This window comes from Cnephaeus nilssonii, assembly GCF_951640355.1.
Source record: "Cnephaeus nilssonii genome assembly, chromosome: 7".
Classification (NCBI taxonomy): domain Eukaryota; kingdom Metazoa; phylum Chordata; class Mammalia; order Chiroptera; family Vespertilionidae; genus Cnephaeus; species Cnephaeus nilssonii.
The window spans coordinates 11,732,363-11,742,952 of NC_137078.1; the positions used below are offsets into that span (position 1 = coordinate 11,732,363).

The following is a 10,590-nucleotide window of genomic DNA, read 5'->3' on the forward strand; positions in this document are numbered from 1 at the left end:
ATAATAAAAAACATTATCAACTGATGAACAAAAATAGATACAGAGGCAGAGAAGCAGCAGACTGTCAAACTACAGGGGAAAGGCTGGGGAGGGTTGAGGTGGGGGGAAGTAAGAGATCAACCAAAGGACTTGTATGCATGCATATAAGCACAACCAGTGGACACAGACACTGGGAGGGGGATGAGGGCATGTGCCGGGGTGTGGGGGAGGCTGGGGAAAGGTCAATTGGGAAAAAAAAGGAGACATATGTACTACTATTTGCAATACTTTAAACAATAATAAAAAAAATGAATCTTGTAGCTTTAGAGCAAAGGACTTTCTCTATTTCTATTTTCTTAAATGAAGTTTTCAACCTCATCATACAGAACTGTCTAAAGGGATTTCCTCACTTGATGAAGAATTTGTGGGGGGTGAGGGGAATGTCAGTGACCCTCAGAGGCCAGAAGCAATGTTCAACTGCAGTGACTTGCCTCAGGGCCTGGGTGCAAGCTAAGAAGCTGGAATAGGGGTGACAAGGCACCCAGAGGGGCAGGGGTTTGGGTCCTGGGATGGCTCTAATCCCTTCTCTTCTGGACTCTAAATTCCCTTCCTCCTCCCTTTTTAGTCAACAACTTCCGGGCTGTGCTTGCCAGTAGCTGTCCCCCTGCTGGATGGCCACTGCTGGGCTCATACAGGAAGAGGCCTTTAGCTCACACCCTCCCCTCTCCTGGCCTCGGGAGTGAGTTACCTCTGAGCTCTGGTTCGGGAGGAAGGCATAGCAGCATGCACTGAGGAAATGCTGCAAGTTCCAATGATAACACATCTTCTATGTCTTCTTTTAAATGTCTAACTGAACCTTTGCATAACTGAATACAGAATTCAATGCACACACACAAAAAAACACCAAAATAAACAAAAATACTGCTCCCCGTCCGCCCCCTCCACCCCGCCCCCACCTTCTTATGTCTTAGAAGCAAGACACACGCATTGGGCCTGGCTGGCATGGCTCGGTGGTTGAGCATCAACCTATGAACCAAGAGGTCACAGTTCAATTCCAGGTCAGGGCACATACCTGGGTTGTGGGCTCAATCCCCAGTATCTCTCTCCCTTTCTCTTCATCTCTGAAATAAATAAAAACATATTAAAAAAAAAAAAAGACACACACATTGGTAATGTACAGTGAAGATCTACCCACAAAGATGGCTCTGGGTAAAAACTGCCCTCTTCCTATGCCAGCCTACACACCAACCCACTGGCTTTTTATGAGAACCTCCAATCCAAGGGGCATGATCATCACCAGGAGCCAGCCTGTGAGCCTCCCCAGGTGATGGGTGGTATGGAGCTGGGTTGAATGGACAGGTCAAGAACACAGAAATGCTCAAGGCAGGACCCCTCTTTCAGCAGAAGATTGGAAAGCTATAATCTGGTGTGTCTTCCACAAAGGGAAAGCGATAGCATCTGCACCCAGCCCAGCCATGCTGTCTTCTTCCCTGAGGCCTGTCAAATTGCCAGGGAAAGAGGGAAACCAATGAACGAAGGAGGCCAGGCTGACGGTGGTGATGAGCACCCAGTGCCGCGGAGGAGGCAGCACTAATTACCTGGCTGCATTTTCTTTAATGACACATTTTGGCTGTTTTGAATGCTATTGTTTAAATCAGTTCACCCTCCTAAAGAACCCTGATTCTCATTATTGTGTGAATCACGTTAGACCTTCTAGTTTGGGTGGGGGGGTATAACTGTTGTTTCTTTATGAAAACTGCCTGGTTTGAAACTAAGGAGAATTAGTTGATGTTTTCTTTCTGTTTCCGTAGTTTCTTCACAGCGTTTGCCACAGCCTGTTGCACTTTGTTGTGCTTATATTTGTCTTCCCCACTGACTTGGAAACTCCTTGAAGGCTAGAGTATGCTTCTTCATATTTGTATTTTTAAAAATGTTTTTATTGATTTTTAGAGAGAAAGGAAGAAGGGACAGAGAAACAGAAACATCAATGAGAGCAAAACATCCAGAGACTGCCTCCTGCACACCCCCTATTGGGGATGGAGCCCACAACCCAGGCATATACTCCCACTGGGAATCGAACTGTGACTTCCTGGTTCTTAGGTTGATGCTCAACTACTGAGTCACACCAGTTGGGCTCATATTTGTATTTTGAGCACAGTGTCGTGCATGTAGTCTGTTGTATAGATACAGGTGTGAACAAAAACCATCTTCATCTCCTTGCCCTCTCATGCTGTGACTTCTGGCCAATCTCACTGTCCTTAGCAAGCACATCAAAGCCCTCTAGTTAATAATTATCTGTGTTCCTTAAAATGTAACCATAAATACTTTTGTTAGGTATGGCCGGAATGACAACCAAGCTGAATATCAAACTGGTGATATTATGGACCACAAGGAGGGATGGCCCAGCCACTGCTGATTCTTTTTCCCTTGGTCTTGTCAATCAGTAGTGCCCGAGTTATAGTATAAAAACAGCACAGCAATGGGAGTCTTTGGAGGAGAATAAGTTGTGCGAAAGTGAGGGGCTGTCTAGTCTGCTCCAGCCCAACTTTCCCAAAGGTAAATTATCCCATTTTAAATTCTGTTCTATTCTATAGAGTTGCCTGCTCCATCCTTCAGTCTGAAGATATCTTCTCATTACAGGGACAGAAAAATATTTGAAGAAATTATGGTAGAAATTTTGTGAATCTGATGAAAACTATAAGCTCACAGATTCAGGAAGCTCAAGTAATTCCAAGTAGAATAAACACATAGGAAACCATACCAAGGCACATCATATTAAAGCTGCTGGAAAATGGTGATAAGGAGATTATCTTAAAAGCAGCTAGACCAGAAAATAAAACATTACATGCAAGGAAACCAAGTTGATAATTACTAGTGACTTCTCACTTTACACAGCACAGGTCAGGAGATAAAAGAATAACATCTTTATCATGCTGACAGAAAACAAGTTGTCCACCTAAAATTCAGTATAAAGCAAAAACATCTTTCAAAAATGAGGCAAAATGAAGATTTTTTTTCAGCTAAACAAAAGCACTAGATTCATTTCCCACAGATCTGCACTACAAGAAATGTTAAAAGAAGTTGTTTTTTTTTTTTGTTTTTTTTTTCAGGCAGAAGGAAATGTGATCTACCCAAAGAGATGAAGAGACCTGACTGGTAAAATTGGACAAATATGCTTTTAATCTCTTAAAATGATAACTGTTTAAAGCAATAACAATGTATAGTGGGTTTTCAAAATATGTGAAAATAAAATATGGTTGCAGAGCATGGAAGACAGAGGGCCGATGGAAGTGCATTATAAGGCTCTCATCCTGTGCATAGATGAGAAGGCATTATTTCAAGTGGAGGGTGGTAAATTAAAGATTAATATTGTAAACTCTAGAGTAGCCATTGAACATATTAACACAAATAAGCCAATAGTGGAGACAAAAACGGAATAAAAATATCTGTAATAATAAAAGTGTAATATGGTAATTAGACTGGATGTCCTTCCAGATGTTCTTCCAGATGACCTTCTGGACAAAGCCGGGGCTTCGAGGGAAGCCTGAGTCCAGGGTGCCGGAGGGAAGCTGGTGCCAGCAACCAGGGGAAGGAAGGCCTACTCTTGCATGAATTCTGTGCATCGTGCCTCTAGTTTATAATAACCAATGACAATAGCCAAAATCTAAGAGAAAATGTCAGGATTGGGACTGAAGTTGCCTGGCTCCTGGGTCTGTGCCCATATTAGAACAACTGTGCAAATAATGTGCCGCTTGGAGCATCAGAGTAAAGAAAGTTTTTTGGGAAAAAGTGAAACCTTAATATACTTGAAGAGCTGAAAAGCATTTTAGGAAGAGAAGTGAAATAAGATATTCTAGTGAGGGAGAATGGCATAGGCAATGGTGAAGGTGGGAGAAGGGGAAGTACAATATTTTTAGTTGGAGAAGAGGATTCATGCAGAAAGTAATAAGAGAATATTGAGAGGTACCGGGGTTGTTGGCAGATGGTCAAGTGCCTTGATTAGACGTGGCCTGCAGGCCAGAGGGAGGCTCTGAAGCTCTGCCTGTCTCTGAGTCAGTGCCTCGCCCTCAGCAGCTGCTCTAGAGGTCCTTTTCAACCTGTGTAACCACTGTTTCTGGTGTCATAGTGCCATACACTTTCGAGTAAAAAACCCTGGGGTTTATATCCAGGTACTGTGCTCAGAAGTGACTATCCTCCTATGCACACCAGGGAGAGATCAAACAGTTCCTTTGCAGAGTGTTGAAAAAACACAAAACCACCACTACCACCACCCCAAATCCCATCACACAATGGTAACGTAACAAAGGACGCTAACAGGAAAGGCATCTCTTAATCCAGGCTAGTCTGTACATTTTCCTGCTTTTGAACTATTTTCCTGAGTGTGTATTTCACATGCATATTGATATGATACAAGTGTGTTTTCAAGCTTTGCTCCAGAGCATCTGCTTGGCTGAAGAGTGTGGCACCCTCTTCAGGTCATGCCTGAGCTCTAGCCGGGTGCGGTCGTGCACATGCTGGCAGGCTGGCCGGCTGGCAGGCTGCTGCCTGCGATCCCCTTCTCACACGGTAGGAGAGAAGCACACGGCTTAGTGCGCCCGCCCGGGCACTGGCAACAATCCCTCTCTTCTCCACAGTGACTGGTCATGTGTCTGACAGGTTGTGGGACTGCACGGCCAAGGAGAGATCCGGGGGCCCTGGCAGCTGACCCATGTCTTCAGGACATTTAAAACCAATGTCACCCTTCAATTAGGAGGTTGGAAGCTTTACACTGGGCTCCTGCCAGTTCACTGTTAAATGTGGAACAGGAGCAGAAGCCGCAGCTCCTGACCTGCTTGGCCCTCGGTCTAGCTGTTGTGGTGTATGCATGTAAAGTGAACTGCTGGTTTTTCATTGATGGGAGCCATTTGGTAGAATTAACTTTTCATACTATTTATGAATGATATTACTCACTTTTCTTGGGAACTGTTTTCAAATAGACATCTGTTTCGAATATGGAAATCCCTGTCTACCCTCATCTTTCCTTTTCTTTTTCTTTTAACACTTAGGTAGAAGAACCATGTAGAATGAAATAAATACAGGGTAAGATTTAAAGTAGTATATATTTTTCTAATTTTGAATTTGTCTAAAAATTAGAAAAAGCATAAACCTAGTTTTCTTGATTTTTTTTCCTTCCTTTTGGGGTACATAAGTAAGTTTTGTACGTTTGTTTATAACTTACACTCCACTTCTTTTCCTAAACAAGACACTGACTAACCCAGATTAAGGCAATGCACTGGCACCCTGCGACAAAGCACAATTTCTCCCGTGGAAGCATATCATCTTAACTGAGAGTCACTTGTTGAAATCCCACTGCTTCATTAGTGGTTGAAAACCCAAACCCCAGCTCTGCATGATAAGAATGCAATAAACCATAAAGATTATGGCTTGCCTATTTAAAGTAAAATTCTCCAATAATGGAGAATTCACTCTCATATAAATTCAAATGTCGTTAACTTAAATACAAATAGTTTGCTCTGGAGTATACACATGATTGCTGGGAAGAAAAGTTGCTTGAAAATTTTAGTGCATTAACTATTTATAAATCCATGACTATTCCTAAGTACAGGTGATTTCATCAGCCTAAAAAAGGCATCACCTACCTTTTGACAGAAAATCTACTTAGCAAAATTTACAAGCTATTCTCATATACACCATCTTATACGCACATAATTATTCATTGTGGCACTATAAGAAATAAGTATAAACAACTACATGTTCATTGATAGAAATTGCTTAAAATATGGTACAACTACATAATGGATGCTATGCATCCATTTAAAGGAGAGAAGGTCTCTGTGTTTTAAAGATATTCTATTTAGTAAAAAAAAAAAAGAGGCAGCAGAACAGTGTGTTAGTGTCATAATGTGTGTGACAAAAAAAAGGGGGGTGAGGGAATCTACATAGGTTTGAAGTATATGGACAAGGATGCTAAGAATGGTTGCCCTCCAGGGAAGAAACTATTCCACAAGACACAAAAGGAAGATATTTGCTTTGTGATGTGTGGATATAGTAAATATTTTTTAAAATGTTTGTAAAGGAAATAGAGGTATAGTAGGATTTCTACATGAAAATACTCACATTTAGTGTACTTTCAGGTAGGCATCCTTTCAATGAATTCAATCGTTACTTAAAGGCATTTTAACACTTGGATTGATGTCCCATCTTAAGTTGGGTTCGACTGTGATTGATTCAATCTTACCACTGAAAGACTAAATTCATTTGAACTTTTACCTATCCTTTCCCTTTTCTAAAGGAAGAATCTATAATAATAAAAGGGTAATATGCTAATTAGACCAGACATCTTCCGGAGGTCATTCCAGATGTCCTTCCTGACCAAGCTGGGCCAGAGGGAAGCCAGCCCAGGTCCCAGGTGCCTGCCAGTGGCTGGAGGAGGGAAGCCTGGGTCCTGGGTGCTGGAAGGAAGCTAGTGCTGGCAGCCAGGGGAAGGAAGGCCTATTCTTGCACGAATTTTTATGCATCGGGCCTCTAGTTTAATATAATGTGTTCTGAAAGTGACATTTAAGTGGATAATAAAGAACTCAATAAAGAGGAGACAGAAAAGAGGACTATTAGGACACAAACGTTTATGTGATTTTAGCCATTACAGATAGTTCAGAAATATCTCAAATGTTACATCGATGTTGTCAGTGTTACAAAAAGAAAACAAACAAAGGAACAGGCAACAGTGAAGAGCACCAGAGAGTCAGCGCACACACCTAGAGCAGACCATGCTTCTTCCCTTCCACTGCAGATATTTTCCCCAGGACCCCTCCCGCCCCTTGCTTTCCTTTTCAGCTCTCCCTAACCGGCACTGAACTGCAAACTTAAGCCTCGTCCTCCCCCTCCTCCTCCTCGAACTCGCCCTGCTCGTCAGCCGTGGCGTCCTGGTACTGCTGGTACTCGGACACCAGGTCGTTCATGTTGCTCTCGGCCTCGGTGAACTCCATCTCGTCCATGCCCTCGCCCGTGTACCAGTGCAGGAAGGCCTTGCGCCGGAACATGGCCGTGAACTGCTCCGAGATGCGCTTGAACAGCTCCTGGATGGCCGTGCTGTTGCCGATGAAGGTGGCCGACATCTTCAGGCCCCGCGGCGGGATGTCGCACACGGCCGTCTTCACGTTGTTGGGGATCCACTCCACGAAGTAGCTGCTGTTCTTGTTCTGCACGTTGAGCATCTGCTCGTCCACCTCCTTCATGGACATGCGGCCGCGGAAGATAGCGGCCACCGTGAGGTAGCGGCCGTGGCGCGGGTCGCACGCGGCCATCATGTTCTTGGAGTCGAACATCTGCTGGGTGAGCTCGGGCACCGTGAGGGCGCGGTACTGCTGGCTGCCGCGGCTGGTGAGCGGCGCGAAGCCGGGCATGAAGAAGTGCAGGCGCGGGAAGGGCACCATGTTCACGGCCAGCTTGCGCAGGTCCGCGTTCAGCTGGCCGGGGAAGCGCAGGCAGGTGGTGACGCCGCTCATGGTGGCCGACACCAGGTGGTTGAGGTCCCCGTACGTGGGGGTGGTCAGTTTCAGGGTGCGGAAGCAGATGTCGTACAGCGCCTCGTTGTCGATGCAGTAGGTCTCGTCCGTGTTCTCCACCAGCTGGTGCACGGAGAGGGTGGCGTTGTAGGGCTCCACCACCGTGTCCGACACCTTGGGCGAGGGCATCACGCTGAAGGTGTTCATGATGCGGTCGGGGTACTCCTCCCGGATCTTGCTGATGAGCAGCGTGCCCATCCCGGACCCGGTGCCCCCGCCCAGCGAGTGGGTCAGCTGGAAGCCCTGCAGACAGTCACAGCTCTCTGACTCCTTCCTCACCACGTCCAGGACGGAGTCCACCAGCTCGGCGCCCTCCGTGTAGTGGCCCTTGGCCCAGTTGTTCCCGGCCCCGCTCTGGCCTGCCAGAGAGAAACACATTTCATAAGTCACTGAGGATTGCATTTAAATTACCCTTAAACCCCTTCGTCAATGAGTCAGTGTTCAGATAAGATTAATTTAGGTTATCACCAGAATGTGCAGACATTAAAATATTTGGTCATGGATGTAATTATAAATAAGGAAGGCTAGGAATACCTGGCTATTGGAGGGCAAATTCGTTTTAGCTTAAACTAAGATAGAATCAGCACACAACTGGATGTTCTTCATACTTTCCCCTAGGCAGTCTCACACCCCTCAATGCTGAGCTGTCTGGTGTAAAATGAGCCTCCCGTGCCATCAGCCATACCAGTTACTCACCAAACACGAAGTTGTCCGGCCTGAAGATCTGGCCGAATGGTCCAGACCTGACCGAGTCCATCGTGCCCGGCTCCAGGTCCACCAGGATGGCCCGAGGAACGTACTTGTTACCTGCGGGGGGAAGAGCTGGACTTAGACCCGCCCACAGAGAGCTCTGAAGAGAAGGGCTGGCTGGGCACCAGTTTCCTTTTTGCAGGCACTGCTGGTGACCCCCAAACAAAGGCAGGCACCAGACCCACCCAATTCTCAACGGGTTCATTCGATTGTGAACCGGGAAGCTCACTGAAATGCCACAGTGTGAATTCAAAATCCTTTAGTCCACCCTCCCTTAGAGCCAGACTCCCAGGGTCAAGCCCCTGGAAAAAGAGGGGGTAAAAAATTAGAGGTGGGGGAAGTAAAAGGCAATTACCAGTGGCTTCATTGTAGTACACATTGATCCTTTCCAGCTGCAAATCACTGTCTCCATGGTAACTGCCAGTGGGGTCGATCCCATGCTCATCGCTGATGACCTCCCAAAACTGAGACACAGTAAAAGGTTGCACTTATCCATGCCCAACCCTCAAAGTGGCCAAGACTTACAAGGAATAGTACCCCCGACTCAGTTCTGACGACCCAACCTTTCAGGGGCTTTAGGACTGGGTGACCCCCACAGCCGCACGATTGTATTTTGTAAGGGCAAAATGTTGAAATTGGGCGTTTCCCCGACGAGTAGAAGGGACTTTGGGGGTGAGGGGCGGGGCCAGCCACCGAACCGCCGGCACCCTGCCGCGCTCAGGGTCACAGCTGCCTGCCGGCGCCCCAGGGAGGCCGGCGCGCAGGGACTCCAGCCGGCGCGGAGGGGGTGGGCGGGGACACCGCGACCGGAGGGACCAGAAGGAGGGCGGTTTTTGATTCAAAGCACGTCCTGAGACCTCAAGACAATTGCTCTCCACCCCTCCCCCTCCCCCCCTCCCCCGGCAGCTCGACTAGGATTCCAGCGAGTAAAATCAATTCCCTGCGTCCCGGTGCCTCCCGCAAACCCGCTCGCAGTCTCCCAGACAGCCCGGCGCCTTTTCAAGGTCCGTGTTCCAGGCTGAGTGAAGAGCAAGGAGAAAGCGGAGTGTCCATGATTCTGACCGAGTTACAGAAAAATGAGAGGTTCCCCGCCCCCCTCACTAACGTCCACGCCCCACTCCTCTGCACAAAGCACCCGGGAAGGTCTGTGCTTGGAGAGCCTTGGGCCTGCTCAGGATGCGGTCGGCACCCAGGAACCCCAAAGAGCTTTGGGCCTGGGTCCTCGCCCCCTCCCAGCCCAGCAGCACCTTGGCGCCGATCTGGTTGCCGCACTGGCCCGCCTGGATGTGCACGATCTCACGCATGGTGCTCGCTAGCTTCTTCTGGCCCCGGGCGGCGTCTGGTCAGTCTGTTCGTCCTCCCTTACACACCCACTGCGGGGTCACAGGGAAAGCGCAGGGGGAACCGACCGGCGGAGAGGACCGGCCCAGCGGGCTAGGCCTTTTATGCGAGCAGGGTGGGGCGGCCCGCGCAGGCCGCGCCCCCAGCCCGAGTCCCCCAGTCCCCTTCGCGCTAGCGCTCTCCAGGCCCCGCTGACGTAATGCTCCAAGCCTCGGGGACTGTCCGGGGGGCTGGACCACGGGCCCGTAGCCAATCAGCACCGGTTTGCAGACCGGGCGAGGAACGGGGGCTCTGCGGAGTAGGGTGGGGGCCTGCGCATTGTGTAGGGCTGGGGGTGGGGTGGCCAGAGCTGGGTTCTGAGAACTGGGGGTGGGTGATGGAACCGAGGGCACTGAGTGTGGCAGGCCGGGAATGGGGGAAGAGCTGGCACTGGGTGGGGCGGAGGGGACGCCAGGGGATTGGAGCAGGTGGAGAGGCCCGCAGGTGCGCCGGAAAGGAGCGCCCTTTACTTCGGGTGCTGGCAGGTGGTACGGTTGAGGTGGCGAGGGTGGTGCTGCCAGCGCAGGTTGGGTCGCCTCCTCCTCCAGGGGCCAGAGATCCATAAGCCAACCCCCCACCCCTCCCCCGTAAGACCATTGCCCCTTTCCTCAACCCTAGAGGTCAACGACTGTCTAGCGGCTGAGCCCTGGTCGCTCGGAGCCTTGGGAGAGGACAGGCGGCCGCAAGAGGAAGTCGTGTGTCATCAGGATGTTGGGGTCTGAAGAGCCGCGACCCTGGACACCTGAGGCCCTAGGGCCCCAGGATGCCCTGCGCCCCGCCCCCAGCATCCACCCGTTCTCTTTGTCTCTGACAGGGTCCTTCTGCGGCCTCTCACTGGCTGCAGCATCCAGGGCTGCGACCCTCTATGCTTCTCCCGCCCGGCCGGACCCTCTGCAAGAGTCCACAGCTCCTCGGC

The 10,590-nt window shown here is 49.0% G+C and overlaps 1 protein-coding gene across 1 annotated transcript; it reads right to left on the bottom strand.

Annotated features, from left to right (window-relative positions):
* Window positions 1-6,585: 6,585 nt before the first annotated feature.
* On the bottom strand, window positions 6,586-9,785 carry LOC307103776 (tubulin beta-2B chain). The gene is made up of 4 exons (XM_079778284.1): window positions 9,542-9,785; window positions 8,650-8,758; window positions 8,241-8,351; window positions 6,586-7,903 (listed from the first exon to the last, which is right to left on the bottom strand). Exons 1-4 carry the CDS (start codon window positions 9,596-9,598, stop codon window positions 6,843-6,845), a joined length of 1,338 nt encoding a protein of 445 aa, XP_079634410.1. The 5' UTR covers window positions 9,599-9,785; the 3' UTR covers window positions 6,586-6,842.
* Window positions 9,786-10,590: the final 805 nt, after the last annotated feature.

Bases quoted from the DNA above. Each gene is read 5' to 3' on its own strand.
- LOC307103776 (XM_079778284.1), bottom strand. From the start codon at position 9,598: ATGCGTGAGATCGTGCACATCCAGGCGGGCCAGTGCGGCAACCAGATC. The intron at 8,759-9,541 runs GTGCTGCTGGGC...ACTGTGTCTCAG, and splicing joins GCAACCAGATCGGCGCCAAG to TTTTGGGAGGTCATCAGCGA. The intron at 8,352-8,649 runs GTAATTGCCTTT...TTCCCCCCGCAG, and splicing joins GTACTACAATGAAGCCACTG to GTAACAAGTACGTTCCTCGG.